This window comes from Podospora anserina, chromosome 7 (assembly GCF_000226545.1).
Source record: "Podospora anserina S mat+ genomic DNA chromosome 7, supercontig 1".
Lineage (NCBI taxonomy): Eukaryota > Fungi > Ascomycota > Sordariomycetes > Sordariales > Podosporaceae > Podospora > Podospora anserina.
The window spans coordinates 1,277,437-1,301,815 of NW_001914854.1; the positions used below are offsets into that span (position 1 = coordinate 1,277,437).

The 24,379-nt window shown below is 53.5% G+C and overlaps 7 protein-coding genes across 7 annotated transcripts; 3 read left to right on the top strand and 4 right to left on the bottom strand.

Annotated features, from left to right (window-relative positions):
* Positions 1–420: 420 nt before the first annotated feature.
* PODANS_7_5540 (uncharacterized protein) lies at positions 421–1,344 on the bottom strand (the record flags this gene model as incomplete). The annotated part of the gene is made up of 3 exons (XM_001907875.1): positions 421–818; positions 875–1,105; positions 1,173–1,344. The coding sequence occupies 3 exons, from the start codon at positions 1,342–1,344 to the stop codon at positions 421–423; spliced, it is 801 nt and encodes a 266-aa protein (XP_001907910.1).
* Positions 1,345–2,043: 699 nt separating this feature from the next.
* PODANS_7_5550 (uncharacterized protein) lies at positions 2,044–4,060 on the top strand (the record flags this gene model as incomplete). Its single annotated transcript, XM_001907876.1, has 5 exons — positions 2,044–2,098; positions 2,236–2,280; positions 2,406–2,486; positions 2,551–2,835; positions 2,895–4,060. Coding segments are annotated over 5 exons (1,632 nt in total), but the record flags the coding sequence as incomplete, so codon positions are not given.
* A 1,208-nt stretch (positions 4,061–5,268) lies between these two features.
* On the bottom strand, positions 5,269–6,849 carry PODANS_7_5560 (uncharacterized protein; the record flags this gene model as incomplete). The annotated part of the gene is made up of 2 exons (XM_001907877.1): positions 5,269–6,338; positions 6,396–6,849. 2 exons carry the CDS (start codon positions 6,847–6,849, stop codon positions 5,269–5,271), a joined length of 1,524 nt encoding a protein of 507 aa, XP_001907912.1.
* A 205-nt stretch (positions 6,850–7,054) lies between these two features.
* Positions 7,055–7,435, top strand: PODANS_7_5570 (uncharacterized protein; the record flags this gene model as incomplete). Its single annotated transcript, XM_001907878.1, has 1 exon — positions 7,055–7,435. The coding sequence occupies one exon, from the start codon at positions 7,055–7,057 to the stop codon at positions 7,433–7,435; it is 381 nt and encodes a 126-aa protein (XP_001907913.1).
* Positions 7,436–9,567: 2,132 nt separating this feature from the next.
* Positions 9,568–11,890, bottom strand: PODANS_7_5580 (uncharacterized protein; the record flags this gene model as incomplete). Its single annotated transcript, XM_001907879.1, has 2 exons — positions 9,568–11,611; positions 11,787–11,890. The coding sequence occupies 2 exons, from the start codon at positions 11,888–11,890 to the stop codon at positions 9,568–9,570; spliced, it is 2,148 nt and encodes a 715-aa protein (XP_001907914.1).
* A 5,858-nt stretch (positions 11,891–17,748) lies between these two features.
* On the top strand, positions 17,749–20,444 carry PODANS_7_5590 (uncharacterized protein; the record flags this gene model as incomplete). Its single annotated transcript, XM_001907880.1, has 4 exons — positions 17,749–17,804; positions 17,904–18,237; positions 18,304–19,795; positions 19,852–20,444. The coding sequence occupies 4 exons, from the start codon at positions 17,749–17,751 to the stop codon at positions 20,442–20,444; spliced, it is 2,475 nt and encodes an 824-aa protein (XP_001907915.1).
* A 1,767-nt stretch (positions 20,445–22,211) lies between these two features.
* Positions 22,212–22,794, bottom strand: PODANS_7_5600 (uncharacterized protein; the record flags this gene model as incomplete). The annotated part of the gene is made up of 2 exons (XM_001907881.1): positions 22,212–22,596; positions 22,661–22,794. 2 exons carry the CDS (start codon positions 22,792–22,794, stop codon positions 22,212–22,214), a joined length of 519 nt encoding a protein of 172 aa, XP_001907916.1.
* Between the last annotated feature and the right edge of the window lie 1,585 nt (positions 22,795–24,379).

Sequence of the window (24,379 nt, forward strand, 5' to 3'; positions counted from 1 at the left end):
GTGAAGCAAACCATTTGCGGCTGCAGATGGTGGCCCGTTCATTTGATAGGTGAAGCTGCAACAAACGGTGCTTCAAACAAATCAGACAACTGAGTCGTGAGGTTACAGTTGGCCGTCTTTATCCGAACACAGAGTAGTCTCGCTGCCATCTGATAATCTGATTGTAGCTGGCAAAATATATAGATATTATATACACGTATTTACATCTCGTTCACCGCCGCACGGCTCTCCTCTCCAGCCAGTCTGTGACGCACAGGTTCAACCCATCCAAGATCCAAGCGCCAGTCGTTCAATTGCTTGGATAGGTGTCATCATGAGCTTTCCATACGATCCGGGCTTTCGTTGCCTCGGAGGTTTCGCGCTCTCGGCCAGCTTTTGCACCAGAAGAAACGGGGATGGGGTTCTATCGATCGCTTAAGATTACCATCTCCACCAAGACTGACTCTGACCCTTTTTGTCCGCCTGAATCGGTGTATTATCCGTAGCCTCCTTGACTTCCTTTACCAAAGGAACCTGTTCAGTTGGCGGTGGTGTATTCCCCATCTTCTTGCTGTCGGCTTCCCGAAGCTCTCTGATGCGGTCGTCGATGAGGGCAATGTCAGCCTCTACTCGGAGCAGTTTCTCCTCCAACAGATTCACATAATCTTGATCTGAAAGTGCTGTAATGGGACTCCAACTCGAGTGCCAGAACCGCTTGTTCTTTGAAGGATCCTTTTCCGCTTCTTTTTGCTTGGCCTCCCTTCTATTGGCAAAGGCTTGCCCTCCAGCTCCCAGCAGGGAACATACGATGGCTCCAGGAATAATATTTCGCGGCCCTCCTGTTGGAATGGTCAAAATAGAGTTTGTTGTTGAGACCGCTTGGACTTGGACTTACGAATAGATCCTCCGACAACACCAGAGACTGCACCGGCAAAAGTACTTCCTTTGAGCTTGTCTCCGGGAGTAATCTTGTCCTCTCCTCCCAGAGCGTTAAAGGCCACCAACCGAGCAGCCCAGTAGCTTGAACCTAGGGCGAACCATTGACCACCAGCAATCAACGAGAAAAATACCGGTGGTGCACCACGAAGGATACCAGCTGCTCCTCCCATAAACAAGCCACAGGCACCTGATTACAACATCAGCAATTGTTCTGCTAGTTGCACTAAAAGGGGCTCAACGAGAAAGGCTCATACCAGCCGAGCCGCCCACTTTGAGGGAGGGGACTACAATATCCATCACCTCTTGCGGGAGGAGTTGTCTTTGCTCTTTTGACGGCATCTGGTCCCTCGGTGGCCTTTGTTCTGGTGAGGATGAACTGGGGTTTGTTTTCGATTCGTCGACCTCTGAAAGAGCGATGCGCTTCATTTTTGACTCTCGGGGTCTGCGCTCAGACGGCTAACCAAATAAACTTTTCTTCAGTGGGTTGGTATTCACTTGTGTGGTGTACTCAAACCACAGTGTGCAGTAGTTCAAGTCGATCATTCAGCACAAGTTTATGTAAAGTATGGATAGATACTAGCTATCTAATAGCTGTGAAAGCTTCCCCACTGCAGATGTGCCAAAGCTTCCCCTGGGTGTGGGTCTAACCTTATGTGGTCTAGCCTATAATAGAAGCGGCCGATTCACTTGGCCTCTCAGCGGTTCTCAGCTGGTGGTGGGAGAAAAAAAAAAAAGAAGGCCCACCAACCCTGTCGCTGCAATTTTTCGCTTCCCGCCGCCCGCAACAACCACGCACCGAGTTGACCCAAGGTTGCGAAACTTCCACTCCGCCTCCCACCAACCCGCCTGCTTCAGCTTTCGGGTCCGGACTCATCCATCACTCGACCCTTTTCGATACCTACCTACTTCTTGACGGATCCCCTCACGGTTCCCGTCATCAACTCCATCCTACGCGCTTCGTCTCGCAAGCGCGTGGCCAACTAAACCGCAATCATGGGTAAGCAACCATCTACCGCCTCCATTTCGCTACCTACCTCGACTGCCCCGCCCTCTGATTTATACCCCTCGCGACAAACACACGTTGCTACTCATGACCTCACTTGCTAACATGTCCTCTCCTCTCCAGCTCCCAAGAAAGAGAAAGCCCAGAAGCTGTCTCTGGGTGAATTCCTCGGCGAGAGTACGACCTCCCCTCCCCCTCTATGCCAAGACCCCACCGCCATTAAATTATCTTTAGGATGATGTTAGTGGTGGTGGTGGTGGTGATGGTGGTGGCAGCCTTGCTTCGCCCGACTGCATACTGACTGAGCAACACAGCTGGTGGTGTTTCCTCGTGGGCTGATGAAGTCGAGGACACATATGGTAAGTCGTCCTGAACTGATTGAAATTTCTTTTGCGCATTTGACTGACCGTCTGTAGGTTCCGGTATGCACCTCACCGTCACCATCCGAATCACCTCTGGAAAAGAAAATACTGACCAAACCTAGGCACCCAGTCCTTCCCCTCGACCGACCGTCGCACTGGCCCCAGCTCGTATGGCAATAACACTAGCTACGGCAATGACCGGGGTATGTTGCACTGCTGCGGTGTTGACGTTCACAAAGAAGAATCCTAATATTGTGTATCATAAAGGTTACCACTCGCTCCGCGACAACCTCCCCCAGGAGCTCCCCACCAAGCCTCCTTATACCGCTCATCTCGGCAACTTGTCGTATGATGCCACTGTCGAGAGTGTGACCGACTTCTTCCACGACTGCAACTGCGTCAACGTCCGCATTATCGAGGACCGCGAGCAGAACCGTCCCAAGGGCTTCGCCTATGCCGAGTTTGCTGATCTTGAGGGTCTCAAGACTGCTTTGACCCGCGACGGCCAGTCCTTCGAGGGTCGTAATATTCGTATCAAGGTTGCTGATCCTCGTAAGTTTATATCACATATACATGCCAAGTACCAACCAGCAAAGCTAACAGTCCTGTAGCCCGTGGTGGATTCGGCGACCGCACCGAGAGCTTCCGCGAGCTTGACTGGGGTGCCAAGAGAGGTCCCCTCGCTGACACTGGCGGCCGTAGCAACCGCGATTTCGGCGACCGTAGACCTCCCCGTGAGTTCAACGACGAGAGGCCGGTTAGAGAGGCCAGAGAGATCAACTGGGAGAGACGGGGCCCTCTTCCCCCTGCTGAGCGCCCAGAGTCTCGCGAGGGTGCTCGTGCCCGCAACACCACCGACTTCAGCGCCGCTAGAAGGGCTTCCCCCGCCGCTTGGGGTCCCGGAGAAGGACGCCAAGGTGGAGATGGCTCTCGCCCTCCTCGCCGCGAGTTTGCCGAGCGCCCTGAGCGTCCCGAGCGTGTTCCTACCGCCGCTGAGAAAGAGATCAACTGGCGCAACAACATGCGTCCCGTCGAGCCAAAGTCTCGTGAGGGTAGCGAGGCTCCTGGTTCTCCCGCTGCCGCCCCCGCTGCGCAGCCAGCTGGTAGACCCAGACTGAACCTCACCAAGCGCACCGTTTCCGAGGCCCCCGATGTGATCTCGCCTGCCCCTACTTCCAAGTCGAACCCATTCGGTGCGGCCCGCCCCATCGACACTGCTGCCCGCGAGCGTGAGGTCGAGGAGAAGCGCATCCGGGACAAGCAGGAGGCTGAGGAGAGGGCCAAGGCTGAGAAGGAGGCCAAGGAGGCCGCTGCCGCCGAGGCTGCTGAGAAGGCCAAGGCCGAAGAGGCTGCTGCTGCGGAAGCTGCTGCGGAAGCTGCTGAGAAGGCCAAGGCTGATGCCGAGGCCGCCGCTGCTGCTGGTACCAAGCCAGAAGTCCAGGAGGGTGAGGGTGAGCAGAAGCTTCCCGTCAGAACTCGCGAGCCTCGTGAGCCTGCTCCCAAGTCCCGCGCCGCCGAGAGTGGCAGCTGGAGAAGAGCCGGTGATGCCCCAGCCCGTGGCCCCCCCAGCGGTCCCCGTCGCAGTGGCGGTGCCCCCCGCGCACCCCGCCAGGATGGTGGACGCCCTCCTCGGTCCAACGGAACCACCGATGCTCGCGGCCCATTGTCTCCCACCACCGAGAAGGCTCCCGCCAGCCCTGCTGTCGATGATGACGGCTGGACCACTGTTACCCAGCCGGTTAAGGGTCGCCGCGGCGGCAACCGGCCCCTTGCTTGATTGTATTATACCACACCACGACGCCCCCTCGCTTCTTTTCGATTCCCAGCACTGGCGCTTGCCCGTTTCCAACTGCATGTTTCGTCATTGCTTTGGATAGACGGGTATGGCGCTGACATCCGACCTCGTTCTCTCTTCCAGATGAGTGTCAGCCGCTGAAAGCTCTTTCCATCGATCACCATGCCGCTTTCTTCTTGGGGATGACGGATAAACCGCTTTTTCCCTGTCTGCCCTTCCTGGATGGACCGGCGCATTTGGGCGATCCCGACCGCGTTATGCCAAAAAAAGTAATGGGTTGTTCCTGCGTTTTTATTTCGATTTTTAGCCACGACGTTTTATGCACGGGAATGACACGCAACTTCTCGATTCTAGATTCGGGGCCCTCGCCTACTCGGGTGATGGGCTTTCAATGAAGGGTGTGTGGGGTTTCTGCTCGGTCGTCAGAGCAGATTGTTTTTATTCTGCTTTTCCAATCGAGGAGCACAAAATGGCGTCTTGGCTTTTTGGGAAGGAAACGGGATCCTTTTCTACTAGATATGGGTGGGAGGGAACCACGCAAGGGAAGGGGTCTACCGGATTTTTCTACCTGTTATTTATGAAGAGAGCTTTCCGTTGGTCATCTCTTTGTTGTTGTTTTGGTCTTTTGGGGAAATAACACACATTTCCTTGTTTCATGTCATGTCTGCCTGCATTTGACCCGAAGCTGTTGTGTTGTCTTGTTCGTCAGGTTTTACTGTTTTCCATGTCCGAGGTGCTTGTGGGTGTCTGTTATGTTTTCTAACGTGACGGGTCTAGAGATGGGATGGGGTATAATCTGTGAGGATGATGTTGAGTGGATGGGTTTCATGGCGGATGGTGGAGGTGGGAGGATGTGTTTTCCCCAAATGTTGTTCTCCCGTCTAGACCCGAGGGAGAGAAAGAGAAAAGTGTGGAGATGGTGAAGATGAAAATTCTCAATGGGACTGATGTTTCGATTACATGGCGTAATGATTGTGTTGCTAATTGACCCCTATTCCTCCAGTGATTACTCACTAGCCATCGTCCAGATTGGTACCAAATTATTTAGCTCAAACAGACAAATAACCCAGCCCAAAGCTTTCCCCAACCCAAATCGAAAAGCCTTTCCCAACTCGAACAGAATTCTTTCCCAACCAAACAGAAACCTTTTCCCAACCCAACCGAGACCTTTCCCTTCGACTTGACCACCCTTATGCAACCCATAAACTATCAAAAACCTCGCGCACCGCCCCCACGATCCTCCTCACCATCTCTCTTATTTCTTTGGCAGTGACATCATACGCCGGCATGACCATGATGACGTCCCCCCTCCCTTGATCATCGGCGCAGCCCTGGGAGGCATAAACCAGGACCTGCCAGTTCTTTAGTGCGGTTTTGTGCACCCTGCCCGCAATATCGAGTTCTCGCTCAAACGGCTGTTTTGTTGTCTTGTCGGCTATGAACTCTATCCCTACGAACAGCCCCCTGCCCCTTATATCCCCCACGTTTGGGTGCTGACTTAGCTGTTTCTGCAGTAGGTGGAGGAGCAACCCCCCCTGGGCGGCGACGTTGGAGAGGAGGTTGCGGGATTGGATTGTGCCTTGGACGGCGAGGCAGGCGGAGGCGACGACGGGGTGGGATTGGTTTGTGTGCCCGTGAGTGAAAACTTTATTGTGGGAGGTCAGGAAGTTGGACAGGGGGGTGGAGATCAAAAGCGCCGAGGCGGGCAGGTAAGAGGCGGAGAAGGATTTTGCTATTGTCATCATGTCGGGGGAGATGTCGGGTTCAGGGAAGGATTGATACGCGTGGAGATGGTGGGAAGGGGAGGTGGCTGTCCGGCCCATTCCGCACATCACCTCGTCGTAGATCAGGAGGATGCCGTGGGTGTGGCAGAAAGATTTTATACCGGAGAGGTAACCAGGTAAAGGGGGGACACAGCCGAGGGCAGCGCCGACGATGGGTTCGAGGATTAGGGCTGCGATTGTCGAGGGGGAGATGGTGGTGATTAGGGACTCAAGGGAGGTGAGGAGGGAGGAGAGGTATTCTTCCCGGGGGAGGGGGCTGCGGTAGGGGTTGCAGGGGGGGAGGTGGTGGAAGTTTGTCCGGTTGAGGACTGAGGTGAAGGGTTGTCGCCGGGTGGTGTGTCCTGAGGCGGATAACGACCCTATTGTCGTTCCGTGGTAGGAGTGAGAGCGGGAGATGATGTTTACCCTCTCCGGCTGACCGTTCCAGGCGTGGTATTCGAGGGCAAATTTTAAGGCGGCCTCGACTGCTTCTGAGCCTGTGTTTTACACAATTAGTATGGGTGGGAAAAGACAAAAAAGAGGGGGAAACTGACCAGAGGACATGAGATACATCTTTCCCATTTTACCGTCGGTGCTTTCACAGAGGAACTTTTCGAGTTGGAGCACGGGGTCGACGCGGAAGTGGGCGTAGGAGGCGTATTGGACCGTGCTGAGCTGGGTGGTGATGGCTTTGATGACGGATTTGTTGGATTTGCCGTGGCCGAGGCAGGCCACGCCGGCGCCGCCGCAGGCGTCGAGAATCTTGGGGCCAGAGACGGGGTAGTAGTAGTGGCCTTTGGCTTTTTTGAGGAGGGGGAGGAGAGGGGGAGTTTGGGTATTGGTGGAATTGTCGTTGTTCGTTTCGGTGGGAAAGGGGTGTGAGAGTTCGGAGGATGAGTCTGACAGGAGAATGTCGGCTTCAGTTTTACCAAGGGGAGCCTTGGAAGCTGAAGATGGGAGAAGGTGGGAGCGTCTCGAAGAAGACGAAGTGGAGAGTAGTTGACCCATTTTTTTTGTTTTATTTCAGTAGATGTGTATGTTTCGAAGTGATGCGGTCTAACTTGAGAGATCTCTCGGTGGTTCAAGCCGGCAGTCTTATATGTTGATATCTTTCCTGTCTCTATGTCATGCCACTAGCATCTCCAACTCCCCTAACTAATCTCCCGTCACAGCTCACAATATCATCAAGTCCGCTTCCGACAAACGAACCTCCATGACGGGTATCACCCACCACTATTCCCCTCGAGTCCGATCCTGTATCCATATCCACCCGAGCTCCCTTCCCGCAACCTCTGCAGCCCGCCTTCTCCTGGTTTTCTCTCACCCAAAAGCCATAACAGGACCTGGCCTCCCGTCCGCCAATAATTTTCCACTTCATGACAGCACCCGTCACGAGTTCCCTGCATATGTCACTCCCCTCCTACGGTTTACCCCGGGACAGGAGGAGACAGGCGGGAAACCCCTCCGATGCAGGTCGCATATGTCAATGTCATGCCTTCTCTGGCTGCCAACACAACCCAGTCTCTGCATGTGTAACAAGTTCCCGGTCATGCCACGGCTCTCGCTGCCCAACATCGTCTTGTCAGCGCCGTAGCACCTCAAAAACACGAGTCGGGCTAGGTATGTAAGGGTGGCAATGATGCGAGCCTACATGCAGCCGGTGAAGGTGGTACAGCTAGGACCGGCGCAATCTCAGTTCCTGCCAGCCAAGGAGAGTCCTGCCGTTGTTGGCACGACATATCGGCAGATTTTCATAGACCAGGGACGCTCCATGCCGAATGCCGGGGTCTAATCCCTCTTGGTTTACCGAAGCACCAAACATCCCGACTTTGTGGCTGCCCTCCCCGAACATCGCTTCTTTGACAGAAAACATGAACAAGACACCCGGGCGGGTAGTCACATACCCGGTCTCTTATTTTGCTCAGCAGTTGGCCATGTGGCCAGCTATGATATGGTCCCGAACAACTAAACGGCAAAGGGGTTGGTCGGGAAGCAACCCGGCAGCATGCGTCATTCTTGTCGGAACGAGAGGGAGTGTGTGCTAGGGTGCCAGACTGTTGGGTCGCCTATACTTTATGCTTTCGCGTGCCGGATCGAAATGCGGAGGGGGAAATGTGAGAAGTGACGGAGGCAAGGTACAACGTCTGCCGTTTATCGGATGAGAGAATGTTGTGCATGAGAAGTGGAGGGGGCATGTGATGTTTGTTTTGGAGCATTTTAGCTTGTACTCTAGAACCTTGCTCAGTGAGAAAGAACCCAATCGGGGACGGCTGATGAGCTGATGATTGGAAGGAAGCATTGCCGGATGGAAATCGACAGCCACTACCTTGACCGAGGGAGCAACGTCGGCTTTGTGCCTGCCTGCCTGCCTGACGGCTTGAGACGGAACTAACCGAAAGGCATGTAGCCGGCCCTCAAGCTTTCCTCCAGGGCTCGACTTAGGGATCATGAATTTTCTCCATCATCGAGGGCTCACAGTTCAAATTCGGTTTGGAACAACATCAACTACATCCCCTATCCGAATGACATCAACCAGCCTCTTTGTATTCAACACAACGCAACCACTCATCACCCGTACCCGACACAAGTCAAGGTCATGTCATGCCATATTCTGCCTCTGCCCGGCCCGTCTTTACACACTCACGCTCTGGACTGACTTTGAACCCTCCCATCGTAACTGGAGTCGTACATACCTTAGCTCTCCATTAGCCCCTCCCCCGGGCCGCATACTCCAACCCAATATCCCGGCCCGAGCACCCTCACCGGGAAAGCAGGTTACCACTCAACCAGGACAAACAACATCTGCTTAACAGCCTGACCATGACGGCCGCACCAGAGATCTACCACCCCCACCAACCAGCATGGCAAACCCTCCGAAATGTACATAATCACTTGCAACCGTATCCGTCTCATTCCGTTGGCCAGTTCTCTCCGAAAGGGTAGTTGCCCGCCCCAGCTGGACAGGGTTCGGAGAGTCTCGAGCTTGCTATGAATCTCACCTCCCAAGATCTGACTAAGGCAGGCAGGCAACAACACTCGTGCTGACAGAGGTTGCCATTTTTGGGTTGCCTCATGACGCGGTAAAGGAGTCAAATACATATACATAGTCTTGTCCGTCTTGTCACACTCTCCTTCCGTCACTTCATTCTTCCCGACATCACTCCGGCAATTGTTTTTGAAGAAAAAACAGGTCAAGATAAATTCTCCATACAAAAAATATATATACGTTTCCTTCCAAAGATCGAAAGTTAATTGAAAGGGAAAAAAAAAAAAAAGAAAAGCGGGTATCTATCTTTATTTCTTTCCTCCCAAAATCCCATATGCCTAAATACCACTTTATATACCTTTCACTCCCACCAAATATGTTCACTCAACAAACCACACTCTCAGTCAAAACATCCCACTCCCCATCCAACCCCCCCAACTTCCTAAACATCATCACCCAACTGCTCCCATCCTCCTTCTCCGGCCCGAGTATGCTCTCCCTAACCCTATACCTCTCAGGCACATCATACGGCGCATCCCCGCTCCTCCAAAACTGCATCCCCCCATTGTTATTATTACCCTCTCCCATACCCCCCATCCCACCACCACCACCCATATTCCCCATACCCCCCATCCCCCCATATCCTCCTCCTCCTCCCCCACCACCACCCAAAACAAAGTCCATCCCATACCCATTATTCTGATACGGCAGTTGATAGCCCCCAAAAGAATCAATAGCACTCAGCTCCGGCGACCCCTCACTCCCCACACTCGGACTCCCCACGCTCTGGCTCTGCCGCGAAAGGATATGCCCAAAAGGGGAATCATCCCTCGGAGTAGGCGGCTCAAGTGCAATCCCGGGAGCAACATTAGCACCAGTCGAACCCCCCCAGTTCGAAACCTGAGAATGCGTCGGCTGTGACCCCCCAGGAGCAGGGTTAGTGCTCCCTTTCCCAGCACCCCCAACAAATATCGTCTGCGAAGACCCCAAATCGTCAAGCGACGAAGCAATCGACGGCGCCACACTAAACGAGTGCGCAGACGACACCTCCGCCGCCGTGCTCGCATCAAACAGAAGCGATGGATCAATAGGCATATGATGCTGCTGCTGCTGCCCGGTGGCCATCCCGCCATACTCGACCGAAACAGCAGTCGCACTGCTCGACACCGGCCTGTTATTACCGACAGGAATCGAATCAAACAACCCAAACCCCTGCTGCTGCTGCTGCTGCTGTTGTTGCTGTTGTTGCCCTGGATGATGATGTCCCCCAACAAGAAACCATCCGGAAAAGGCACCCCCTCCAACCCCCCACCACCCCAGGCATCTCCCGGACCAAACTGATATGGAAAATGCTGCTGCATAGTCCCACCCCCGACCGCCCCCGGCGGCGAAACCGACCTCTCCCCCCTGCTCCTCAAATGCTTCTCCTCCAATTTCATGGTGTGCTCCGCAATAGTAGCCATCACATTCGCCCTCCACAAGTTCTCCCTCCGTCCCGGGTTCCGCCTCAGCAACTCCAGCGCCGCCCTCCTGATCATGGGGTGTCTGCACTTGGCCGCCACAAAATACAACGGCGCAATCACATGCATCTCAAACGTAAACATGGCCGATAACCTCCTCGTATCAGGCCCACCACTCGGCCCCTTTGGCCCCTGCCCCTGCGGCGACAGCAGCGTGTTGATAAACTCCGACGCCAGAGGAATGATGGCAGAAAAAGTATCGACATAGTCGTCAAAAACCGTCTCGTGCCGGCTGAGGGCGGTGGAAACCCATATAAACGTCGTGTGAACGTGGACTTGGATCAGGGCGATGGAGCCGGGCGGTGCTTCCTTGGCCTTTGTCGACCGGTACAGCGAAAAGGCGACGTTGAACTTGGCGAGCTTGCGGAGGAGGACGTCCTGCTCCAGCTCAAACGCCCGCATGTCCTCCTCGGGCACCTTGCTGATCTTGGCGGCGTGCGACTTTTTGGCGAACCTCAGGCACTGGTCCATAAAGTCGTACAGCGCGTACCGGACCTCGTCGATGGTCTTGAACACCATGGGGACTTCGGTCAGGGTTTTCAGCGGTTCCGGGATGGCGGTTGGCGCGCAGCCCAGCATCAACGAGGTGAGAGACATGCGTGTGTACATTGGCACGAGGTGCTGCTTGATGAGATCGATCTCGGGGCTTCTTCCTGTAACTCTCGGCCCTAGTTGTGAGAGGATCTGCCGTCCTTGCTCGAGGTGGATGAGCGACTCCTTGTCTTTGCTCTGCATGAGTTCGATACAGACAAACAGCACGCAGGTGAGTAATGGTACTAGTGGCCGGGCGTTGACCGTTCTCATTTGTTCGAGCAGGCAGGCGATGGCGCGGTTGTACTGAAACAGGGCAAACGCGCTTCGGTTCTCGCTGTCGTTGTTGTGAAGCAGTTGAGGCATCATGGCGGCCTGCACCATCCCCTCGTGTAAACTGCTGACAGCAAGGACGGCGTGCCTCACTGCTGGTTCCGTCTGGCAGATCTGAAGAACCAGCACTCGAAAGAAGGCGCCGTCGTGGTCGGCGGCGAGACATGGCGCTGTTACGTGCTGGAAGAAGTGAAAGGCCCTCTTCTCATCCCCGGTAGCCCATTCGAAGAGCGTGGCCAACGGAGCATGAGGCTCTCCCGCAGCATTTTGCCCCAGACCACCGGACCGGCGCCGGCGTTGTGATATAGCTTTGGCGTCGAGGTAACCGTCACATCTCCTCCCTGTTTTGGTGCACCGCATGCAGAATGGCTTTTCTTCGTCGCATTTGACCTTGCGAATTCTACCCGCAGACGGACGAGGCGAGTCCGAGGTTAGCTTGTGTTGACGGAGCGAGGAGGGCCAGGCAGGGGAAGGGTGGTTGGTGGTGGGCAAGGAAGGGCTCGCGCGGCTATGACAGCCAGTTGCGGGTGGATGCAGGACAACGTCGTCAAGAAAAAAAAACCCCTCGCACTTACTTGCATGTTATACAACCCGTCCTGACTTTCTTGGACCCTTTCCTCCCAGATCTGATCAGCTGTGACGATGAAGGCGGGGACATCGAGTCCGAGTTGTGAGCCATTTTGTTTTATCGCTCTTGTGTGTCGCCCCAGTTGTTGTCTCTTCTTTGTTACTACTTCGGGTAATCCTGCTTCCCTAGCCTCCTCTATCCTCTTCGCTATTATCCTGGGCGTGTAAGTGTGTTCGTCCGTCCGGGTGGGCAGCTGGTCGTAGCACAAAAGCAAGTTCGTCCGAGAAATGGACCTTTGCCAGAAACAGAAGCAGCAACGAGAGTGGTCGAGCTCTTGGATATAAGTGCCAACGGCGAGCACACCCCCCCTTGCCAGAGCTTGGGGAGGAACCACCCTGATGGGTGAGCGGTGCGCCGACTACCTAGAAGGAACCAACCACGCGCGGTTCTTTTTTAGCAGGACTCAAGGATCTCATCAGCTGCTTGCTTGTAACTTGTTGTGGTGCTTCGCCTGTCTGTGTCCCGCACACGAAAGACAAGAAGCGCTGCTCCGCCGCCGGGTGTACACAGCATACGTGGAGAGTGGAGGGGAAGGGGGAGGGGGAGGGGGGCGAGAGGGTGGGCAGCACGGGACTCGCAGTGGTCCAAGGTACGTAGGGAGACGGGCCCCGCGGGTAGGTCGCTGGGTACAGCAGGTACCCTGCCAAAGCAGGGGGGGCAGATATCGAAGGCCAGAGAGTGTTGTATGGAAGCTACTTGGAAACCAGAACTCTACGCGCCCGGTACAGCGGTGCCTGAGAGGCACCTAGCCCTAGAATGGGTGCCTTACAGGTACCTCGTAGGCGGTGCCCCATAAATGCGCCGCAGAGTAGCAGCGGCCAAGAGCTGGGCTGGCCAGGCATGGGTTGAATGGAAAGGTTGCTTGCGGGCATGCAGCAAGTTTATCCCCGATACTTAGTCGGCTATACGCCCGGTGGAAGATAGGAAAGTGGTGGTAGAGTCAAGGCACCAAGCGGTAAACAGAGAAAAGTACTCAGCCATTCCTACCTAGTAGGAAGCTGTCACAACTAACAGATGACTGGGCGGATCTTCCCATTGCTGGAATCTCCTTCCAGGCTGGTGGGCGGCCGAGACATTCCAACGTCAAAGGGCGGGAACGGGGAATAAAGCCAGCGTCATGAAGATGGGACACGCAGCAGCGTAGTTCAAGGACCCGGTACCTGTATGTGGCTTGTGGTTGCCGCACGCCAAGTGCCGTGAGCTCGACAGAGAGTGAGAAGCGTGCTCTGGGAAAAGCTAGTGTCGAAGCATCGTGAGATGTTGTGCAACCCAGGAGGGGAAAGGAACGTTGCACAAACTGCGCTTATCTGCTCAGACATCCCATCATGACTGGCCAGTTCGCTCGTGGCAACGAGCAATAAGAAGAAATCCGGCATCGATCAACCCTAGCTCTGCGCGGTTCTGACATTTCATGCACCTCTTCACACCCACCGCCGCGGTTAAGGAAGGCGCCATTCTCTATCTCCCGTCGTACACGGCGGAAACATGAGAAGGCCGGGCGAGCCACGGTACTAAAGGGGAAGAAGAGGGGAAAGCTAGAGACCATATATCGCAGGGCCAGGGTCCCATACACGACGCCGTCAGTGTTCCATCGGACCCGAGCCGTGTGAAGCCTGTGTAGGGTCTGAACCAGACGAACTGGCTCTTCTAGACGATCACGGAAGCACTTGATTCGAAATTGAAACGACAACGCCCCCGTAAATGGGCCACACTCGGTGGCATCGGTGCTAGCGCTACCCAATCGAGCCCTCTGACCCGCGATCCTTCTCGCCAAGCATACTGCGCAGTAGGGAGTGTTTCCCTCAACTTTTGTGCTGTGTCTGATTTCTCAGCCCTGTGGCGTGTGGGGTCGGTCATAGCTGTGGAGAGACAGACGTTAGACAGCATGGAGGGGGGAAAGGTGGGGTAAAACTGCGAGGGCAACTGGGGGAAGAGAAGGGATTGCCACGATGACTGCATGACTAACGGATGAACAAGTTACAAAAGTTGCCGCGTAAGGCTCCGAGGGGCCTAAATGGCTGGTCGCAGTATCGAAAACTGAGCTGATAGAGAATCCGTATCTGGAAGTATATCGCGCCGACGTTACTTCGCCCTAGGCGGTACAACTGATCGTCAGTCAAGCCACTACAAACCAAGTCACTGCACTAGGAATGTTTCCTCTCGCTGAAGAATTCTTTAGGAAACGAGTAGGTCCTTCTTAGTGGCCTTTAGCACTCGCATATCTGGGCCATCTCAACTCAAGCCCACCCAAATCACTAATGATCCTTCGGGTGGTGCTGTGTGACGGCCCCGGGACCGTACGTATCGGCCGCCGCGGGGCCGGTGATCCAAGGGGACGGCACAACAACTCTTCCTTGAAACTCTTCTCCTGTCCATGTATCATGAAATGAAAACATATGAGGCGAGGACACCTCGTGCAGGCGGGTGCAGTGGAACAACAAGTCGGCCGGGCTCCAATGGGTGTGCTGCTGCTGCCTACGGCACATTTATGACGGTGTATCCCACCCGCGATAACTTTCTTTCTCAGCCACAGACTGCAAGGTTCTTCGGCAAGTCGTCCGCTGCATGGAGTTAGTGAGGTTGCAGAGAATTAACCTTGAATGGATGTCCCCGCGTGTTGTCCAATCAACGTCGTTGGTGCGTATAGCTCCCTGGTAGAGCTCCCTGTCATAGTTGTTGTTAATATCTCTACTGCACTTTGATAAATAATCCCAAACGTTTACAACAACGTCACCTAACTCAACCGTCAACGCTGTTCCGCCGTCTCGCCGGGTTTTTAATTTCCGTGCTGCTCCCGGTCTTCACTTAACCTTATTCTCTCGGTCAACGAATTCGGGGAATGGGACTGTCCGATTCCTGCCGTTCCTTTCTGATCGATGTTTTGTCAGCACACAGCCATCTTCGACACCGCTCTTCTGCCCGCCTACCGTCTCAGCCCATGACATCGAGTGAGCCAAGCGATCCGTGAGGCAGTTAATTAATGTGTGACGTCGATGGCAGAGAGGGTCTTGTTCGTATTCTTGCATCTGGGGACGCGGCCATCGTTTCCCGGTGCATCCTCACAAGGTCGAAGAAATGCCTGGAACCGGTTTCTGTCCGTAAGGCATTCTCCAAACGAAGAGTACCAAAACGGAACACAGGGCTTGGGGCCCGGGCCAAGGATAACTGTTTTTGTACATGTAGGCCAAAACGATATCGCGGCGCTTGTTTGACCGAAGGTCAGTGTGGTAACCATGGCCTGAGCTGATTGGGTCCCTCGGACTTTAGACATCGGACTCGAGTGTGGATACCACACAGCATCAGGTCCCAAGCGATGGCACAGAGTACTCAACAACCCTGCCTGCTTTTTGGCACATTGCCAATGGAGCGTCTCTTGATTTTGGGAACTTTGAGATTTGTTTTGCCACAATTTCACCTACTGAATGATGGCACAGGCTTGTCTCCTTCCTGAATTATGAGCCTGGAGGGGATAAGGGCCAATTCTGTAATTAATTGTCAGCATGCCATGACAATCCTTGTGAAAAGGGCATTGTCCAATCGATCAAAGACAGGATATCTGGCACACACTCAGCTTGAGGAGGCGTCATGTAATGCCTTGCTAATTATTGTAATGTTGAATTCCCCTTCCAGTTGCTTGTTTTGTTTCTGGGGACAGGTGTCAGATGGAGCATGTGTCGATTCAAATCTCCGAAAGACCACAGCTATGCAGCAAAGATCTGACCTGACAGAAAGCCTCAGAAGCTTGTTCTCAGTTCAGACCCTTTAGGCCCGGCAGGATGGGAAGGGCGGCTATGCTGCGGGAAGCTTAAGCGGCCGTGTAACCGGTTACCAGCCAGGAGCTGCTCCTCCCCCACACACAACTACCAACAAGCTCCCGCGCCCATCTCCTGTACCACAGGCACCGAAGAGATCTTAGACCCTGCTTTTCTGCAGCCCTGGCTCCTTGCGGCGAGGTTTTCAGGCAGACATGGCGGCCATGTTAGCCAAACTCCTTCAGACCGCCAAGTGAGGCGTAAATGTTTTGGTGAACGGTGAGCACAGCCACCTTCCCAAGGACTTAATCTTTCTGAGAGGGTCCTCGTTCTTCTGATGATTTTCTCGATCTTGAGGGTGAAGAGATGTTTGTGATTTGCGGAGCATGGGGGAAGGAATGTACGTGCTTTTGCCTGGCATCCCCTGACGACGAGAGCCGACTGTCCTGACAGATGTCCAAGGTAAATGGCTGACGAAGAGGGTCCAGACTGTTGGGCAGTGTAATGGGAATGTGTACATCAATGAGCAGATGCTTGTCGAGGATTGCTGGCAGAATGGCATGTCGTCCTGAACCTAAGTCTAAACTTGAGGGTGAGCCTTGGTCGACAGCCTGGCTTGGGGGAGGCGGTGAGTATGACACCAAGAGCATTGGTCGCACACCGAGTTTCCAGCTCGAACACTTTTCCGAGGTTTGGGGAATTGCCCCAAGACATGACTGTTGATAGATGTGTCAACCAGTTCGAGCGTTGATCCCCGGCGAGTAATTCTGTGGACAGTCATCAGCAGCATGAAGAGAGAACCTGAGTGTTGAGTCGTCTCTTTGTCAGGTGGTGGTGTCCCTCGAACGACAAACGTTCTCGACAGGCCATTGCTAGTCAATCTACCTTGGAGATTTCTAAATCCTTCCCGGAAGGGCTCCTCGTGGTGCTGCATCTCTTTTGCCTATTCTAGGATATTAGTGAAGACTGAGCTTATAGTCGCAAGTAAGTTGAATGGATGCCGAGCGCTCTGTGGGTGGTGAGTCCTTAGACAATTTCGAATGTTTTCCTTGTCCCACGACCATGGCAATGAAAGCGTTGAATTCTCAGCATAGACATAGGATAGGGCCTCCGTGTGTCTTGGCGGTCGGTCCGTGTCATTCCGGCAGTTGGCTGCCCGTCCCGAGCTGGGATTCAGCAGATCCCGATTCTCAATGACACTCCGCCGGCCGAGTGCCAGGGTAAAGGTGCCAAGGCCGGGGCCGAATGTGGGGTAAAACGTCTTGGCTGCCGTAGACACTGAATCGGCCAAGCACGCTTTCTGATGATGATAGTTAGGATGAACATCATGTTTGAGGACAACCAGCTCCTCCGGTGAAGAGGCAAATTCAGCTGAAGACTCTCAGAGATCCGTTTTCAGCTCTTGGTCGTACATGTACACAGGTACTGAGCTGTCGGTATATACGTCTGGGTGATGGAATGCTGGAGTTGGCTGCATGAGGAAGCAAAACACCCCAGCCAAGTGGCAACGCGGGGCAGGCTCTGCGATGGCCATGGCGTAGCCTCGTAACTGGAAAGTGAATACAAAATTCACCCACAGCCAAAAACCACCTCACACAAAACCAGGGGCGGAGAATGAAAACAAAGAAAGCCTTGTGAAGGTGAATTAGGTCAGCATTGCTGAGTGAATGGAGGGGCGGTGTGGAAACTGTTCGAAGGTTTACCTCGAGAGAGGAGAGCGCAGCAACAGCTGGAAAAGGCAGGGAGCTCGGGCCACCTGGTAGTGATAACGAGCGATAAGCGGTGCCTGACCTGTCCTCAGTGCTCTTGCTGGGCAAAAACGCACGGACATTTGCCGCTGGCAGTGGCAGGACCCGCACTCGTCATCCGAGTGGCCGCCTAGAGATCGCCTCTGGAACCTGGCCAACCTTACCAAACCAAACTCACCTGCAACGAAAGCCAGAGCTGGAGGTGTCTTTAACTTTCCATCTCATCACCAACTCAAATTTCATTTTTGCAGTTAAAAACTCTGCCATCGTTTCCGCTGGAGAGGCCCCCCATCTCCCAGAAACAACTCCCATTATCAACAACCCCGCCGACGACCGACTTCGTTTCCCCCTCCTCTCCGACCCATCATCAACGAGTCTCCCACTTGACATCATCACAAATACCGACAAGATGGCTCCCGAGCCTAGTGCCGATCACCCTGAGCACAAGAAGAAGGTCAACCTCATGTACGTTGTCCTCTGTGGATGGAGATGGATGATGCCATCAAACACCCCAAAGCTCTAGTCTCGGCAAACAACTGACAGCTAGCTAACCCCGCGAAATAGGGATGCCTCTGGTGCTGAGCGCAAGGATGAAGATGACACCGCCACCGCCATTCTCAAGAAGAAGAAGAAGCCCAACCAGCTGATGGTGACGGATGCCGTTAATGACGACAACTCCATCATCGCCCTCTCCAACAACACCATGGACACTCTCCAGCTGTTCCGTGGCGACACTGTCTTGGTTCGTGGCAAGAAGAGAAAGGACACTGTGTTGATCGTCCTTGCCGACGACGACCTCGATGATGGCAGTGCCCGCATCAACCGTGTTGTCCGTCACAACCTTAGGGTCAAGCACGGTGACATGATCACAATTCACCCATGCCCCGATATCAAATATGTAAGTTTGATACTGTTTGCTGTTTGAGTTGGCTGAGTGTCGATGCTAACAAGTGTACCTCTACAGGCCAAGCGTATTGCCGTTCTCCCAATCGCCGACACCGTCGAGGGCCTTACCGGTTCTCTCTTTGACGTGTTCCTCGCCCCTTATTTCCGCGAAGCCTACCGCCCCGTCAGACAAGGTGACCTCTTCGTGGTACGCGGAGGCATGAGAGCGGTCGAGTTCAAGGTTGTCGAGGTTGACCCTCCTGAGTACGGCATCGTCGCTCAAGATACGGTTATCCATTGCGAGGGCGAGCCCATCCAGCGTGATGAGGAGGAGAACAACCTCAACGAGGTTGGCTATGACGACATTGGTGGTTGCCGCAAGCAGATGGCTCAGATTCGTGAAATGGTCGAGCTGCCACTCCGCCACCCTCAGCTTTTCAAGTCGATTGGTATCAAGCCCCCACGTGGTGTGCTCCTTTTCGGACCTCCTGGTACCGGTAAGACACTCATGGCTCGTGCTGTTGCCAACGAGACGGGTGCCTTCTTCTTCCTGATCAACGGTCCCGAGATTATGTCCAAGATGGCCGGTGAATCCGAGTCCAACTTGAGAAAGGCGTTCGAAGAGGCTGAGAAGAACTCACCGGCCATCATCTTCATTGACGAGATCGATTCCATCGCCCCCAAGCGTGACAAGACCAACGGCGAGGTTGAGCGTCGCGTTGTCTCTCAGCTCTTGACCCTCATGGACGGCATGAAGGCCCGTTCCAACGTTGTGGTCATGGCTGCTACCAACAGACCCAACTCTATTGATCCTGCCCTCCGCCGCTTCGGTCGTTTCGATCGTGAGGTCGACATTGGTGTCCCTGACCCAACTGGCCGTCTTGAGATTCTCCAGATCCACACCAAGAACATGAAGCTTGGTGACGACGTTGATCTCGAGCAGATCGCTGCTGAGACTCACGGTTACGTCGGTTCCGATATTGCCGCCCTCTGTTCCGAGGCTGCCATGCAGCAGATTCGTGAGAAGATGGATCTCATTGATCTGGACGAGGATACCATCGATGCCGAGGTCCTCGACTCTCTTGGTGTGACCATGGAGAACTTCCGCTTCGCCCTTGGTGTGTCCAACCCCTCCGCTCTTCGCGAGGTTGCCGTTGTCGAGGTTCCCAACGTCCGCTGGGAGGATATCGGTGGTCTCGAGACCGTCAAGGAGGAGCTCAAGGAGAGTGTTCAGTATCCCGTCGATCACCCCGAGAAGTTCCTCAAGTTCGGCATGTCTCCATCCCGCGGTGTCCTGTTCTATGGTCCTCCTGGTACGGGTAAGACAATGTTGGCAAAGGCTGTTGCCAACGAGTGCGCTGCCAACTTCATCTCTGTCAAGGGTCCTGAGCTGCTTTCCATGTGGTTCGGTGAGTCTGAGAGCAACATTCGTGACATTTTCGACAAGGCTCGTGCCGCCGCTCCTTGCATTGTCTTCCTCGACGAGTTGGACTCTATTGCCAAGGCCCGTGGCGGTTCCGTTGGTGATGCTGGCGGTGCTTCCGACCGTGTCGTCAACCAGCTCCTTACTGGTATGTTTGTTATGCTGTCCTTTGTTTATGATTATATCTGCTAACACTGAAACCAGAAATGGACGGCATGACCTCCAAGAAGAACGTCTTCGTCATTGGCGCTACCAACCGTCCCGAGCAGCTTGACCCTGCCCTGTGCCGTCCTGGTCGTCTCGACTCCCTCATCTATGTCCCTCTTCCCGATGAGGCTGGCCGTCTCAGCATCTTGACCGCTCAGCTCCGCAAGACTCCTGTCGCTGACGATGTCGACCTCAACTACATCGCTTCCAAGACCCACGGCTTCTCCGGTGCCGATCTTGGTTTCATCACGCAGCGCGCTGTCAAGCTTGCCATCAGGGAGGCCATCTCCACCGAGATCCAGCGCACCAAGGAGCGCGAGGCTAACGGTGAGGATGTCGATATGGAGGGCGAGGAGGACCCCGTTCCTGAGCTCACCAAGCGCCACTTCGAGGAGGCCATGCAGATGGCTCGCCGTTCCGTCAGTGATGTCGAGATTCGTCGCTATGAGGCCTTTGCCCAGCAAATGAAGAACGCCGGTCCAGGCGCCTACTTCAAGTTCCCCGAGGGTGGTGTTGAGGGTGCTGCCGGCAACGGTGGTGCTGGCAACTCGTTCGGTGATGCTGGTGATGATGAGGGTCTCTATGACTAAACGTATCAGCCATGACCTACGAGTTTGGCAAAAAAAAAAAAAAAAAAAAGATCCGCAGCCCATGTATTCTAGTTTACTCCAGCATTACGCTATCTAGCAGTTTGCACAATCGGTCGGGGAGTTCTTTAGGCAAATGGGGTTTACATCGGTGTACTTGGGCGGTCAGTTATTTCGATTGACCTAACAGCGGAGCTATCATTCGGTAGCAAGTTTGCCCCCAGTCTTGAGGCTCATGGTTTTTGAGACTGGGCAGCGTGGACTTTCTGCGTAGTTGTGGGCGGGCGCGATGAGGCAAAGAGTTTTATAGTTGCTAGAGGCGCTGGTTATTACGATGGGCGTCTAATGATTTATTTATGATGGCCGTTTTTAATGGCAAACAATCAAGACTATAGATTGCACACTGTTTACTGTGTGTTTTCGTGATTGCTTCCTGTGATGATATGCTTCCAACTTGGATAACCTTTCTTCAAAGGTGTAGGGCCTTGAGGATATTTGGTCTGTTTTTGAAATCCTAGGCAATTGGCCGGTGAACGATCAGTCCCCATTTGCTTTCGGGGGGGTTTAGATTCGTGATGAAGACTTGATCAAAAACTAGATACGTCCTGGTGTACTATGCCAACAACACGGAAGAGAGAAACGGGGATGAAGAAAAGGAAAAAACCCATGGTATTAACGCCCCCGCTGATGGTGCCAATTTGTGTGTGTTCTTGGTGTGATATATCTATATATACAAAAGTGTTGTGTGCATAAAAACCAATATTTCCCCCTTGCCCCCAACTCGCTTTCCCATTATCAACTGTGTAAGACCTACCCTACTGCTTATCGTTCGCTTGGTGGTGGGCGCCCTGACATATTATAATGCATCCCCTAAACTCTTCTTTCGCTCTGGAAGAAAAAAAACAAACCAAAACCTCGTGGTGATTCCTCCCCCGCTGATATATCCATATCCACACACTCTTGTCACCCATCCCTACTAGACCCGTTCCTCATTCCCCAGATTCAGCTGATTCACGAACTGGCCGACTCTTCCCCTCCGTCTCAAAAACCCATGCCATGCCCACGATCCCAGAGTCAGAATCACCCACCGACATCATCCCCCTCTTCTGTGTAATAATCCCCTACTCGGATCAGAATACACATCAGCAGCATGCCGATGACGAGGGCCAGTCCCCTCTGGATACGGCTCGCTAGTCAGAGGATCAATCACATCATAGTCCTCATCAACAGTTGCGTCGTTGTCAGTCTCAACAGCCGTCTCCTCATCGTGAAAACCAGGCACCTCTCCATCTTCATCCACCAGTGTTTCGCCCCCACTACTCTGTTCTCTCGCAAGATCTTGCTCTCTCGCTGGTTCCTCTCTCGATGGTTCCTCTCCCGCTGGCTCCTCTCGTCTTCATCAGCGTCGCTCTCGTCGCTGTCGCCGTGTGGCCCGCTTCATCATCAGCGTCACTCTCGCCTTCTTCATCTTCGTCTTCTTCATCTTCGTCTTCTTCATCCTCGTCTTCTTCATCCTCGCCTGCATCATCGTCTCCAGACTCATCATCGTCTCCGGACTCATCATCGTCTCCAGACTCATCCTCGCCACTCTCTTCGGCACCCCCTTCTTCTTCCTCCAATGGCGGCGGTGGCGGTAAATTCTCGTCTCCAGTATCCTAGTTGGCACCATCACCATCACTATCCTCAAACCCCCCCGCTCCAGCAGCCACATCCCCATCACCCTTTCCCCCCTTCGCAAACCCCCGTCCCCTTCCTCACCCTCATTCCCCCCTAAGGATTTCCTTCCTCGATCTCCACCACCCCCTCCAACGCCTCCCTCGTAACCCTCAACGCATCCTCCACCACCTGCTGCGGCAACGCCAAACTATTACCATTCTCCCCCCTTCCCCCGCCACCAACCTTGATCCCATTCCCATTAACATTCACATTCTTCCCATTAACATTCACCTCCTCCCCCTGCCCCGGCGTCCCATTCGCTGCTCTGTTGCTCGGAGCAAGAGCGGTATCATGCCTAATATCATCCATCACCCTCTTCAGCAAGACCGGAAAGGTGGTCACCTCGCCCGACCGCAACAAATCCCGGGCGTGGTTCTCGACGAGGGTGGGCCAGTTGGTTGGGTTTGCGTGGAGGGTGTGGAGGAGGATTTCTTGGATTCTGGGAGAATTAGCAAAAGGTGGGGGAGGTTGGAAGGGGGGGTGGGAAAGGGGGGAAGACGAACTTGGCGACATGACCCTCTTGGATCAAGGTCCCGTTGATTGACGAGCGGAGTTCGGGGTCGAGGGTGGCGGGTGTGTAGCCAGCTGCCGAAGGGGGGATTTTTACGGGTGTGGAGGGGTTGTTGTTGTTGGACATTTTCAAGCGTGGGTTGGTAGAAATTGATTTGGTAAAATAAAAATAAAAATAAAGATAAAAAATAAACTGAGGGAAAGAAAACAGTTGAAAGGGGCCGGAGAATTGGTTTGTCGGGTGGTGGTTGTGTTGGATGGTGAAATGTGTTCCTCGGAGTAGCTGGAGAACCTTGATGGGTGGTTGTCGGTTGCGGTGAGTTTCTGTATCCTTTGATAAAAACGAATGTAATGGTTGAATGTTGATTGTAAGAGTCGAGAAAAGACTTTGTTGGACTGCAAAAGTAAGAAGTGTAAAAGTCGAGACGAGAAGATGGGGTGGTTCAAGCCCGGTGCCAAACCCAAGACAAGGCTGAGAAATGTTGTTTGGGGGAAAGAACAAGGCTGATTGATGGCTGAATTGGCACAACGATGATGGGAATTTCAGAGAGCTTCCTGCCGCACGTGAGGCCGGTCCGCCATTTGCCCCACCATACCACCCCTAACCCTTACTCCGTACCACTTACAACCACTTAGACTCGGTGTGGCATTCCCAGAAGCCATCACTTCCATCAACGTAAAACATTATACACATTCACCAACTCAAAATCTTGTAAATAACGTCCATCAAATGACAGACTTTCGTGTTATTCCCTCTTCATATCTCAGAAGAATCTCATTCTACACACATCTCAACTCACAATGATGGTATCAAGCCCCTTTTTCCTTTCCTTTAGGCCTCTCTCCCTTCCCTCACCAGCGCAAGGCAACAAAAACCCCCATTAACGTTGCCTCTTGCGTCCTACACATGAAAAGCATACAGACATCCCAAAAAAAAACCATGAAACTTACGCTCAAACAAACAACACGACCAAAACGCCAAAACTCATAAGCCCCAACATCCCCATGAAACTCCTTTCGCCTTTATGCCCGTCGGTGATGTCCTGCAGACGGACGACCCCTTGGACCCCCCCAATCTACCAGACACATCATGAGGGAAAAGAAGGTAGTAAACACTCGCTTGTTCGCTTTGCGCTGAAACAGGCTCTCATTCATTTTCTCTACAACCCCCTTTCCCCCTCCTCACCCCATCCACCCTCCCACCGCCTTGATCAAAAGTCAAAGCACGCACACAACGCCGCCCATATGCTGGGGATATCATTTCGTGGTTTCAAAGAAAAAGGAGAAGAAATATAAAAAACCGAGAAAAAACAAGGCTAGAGGAGATTCGTCTCTGTCGTCTCAGAAAAACATGCGCAGCGCAAACCCCCAAAAACAGAGAAATAAAAGGAAAAAACAAAAAGTATACAAACAGAAGAGGAATGTTGAGATGTAGGACTATTAAAAAGCTCGCTTCGCTGCGCTGTGCTGTGCTATACTGTGATTGCTGACAGTCGTGCGTGTCGTGATATTCGTTACAGTAGGGTATACCGCCGGCTTGTCGACAGTTCGCCGTGTTGTTGGACGGTGAAATCATCAACCCCGGCTCGGTAGTTGAAGGCGTCCAGGATTCGTGATTAGTTGATTAGGGAGGTGATCAATGTCGCTTTATTAACGTTATTGGCTGTGCTCCGCATGTGTTGAGCGCTCTATCGGATTCAAAAAGGGTAAAA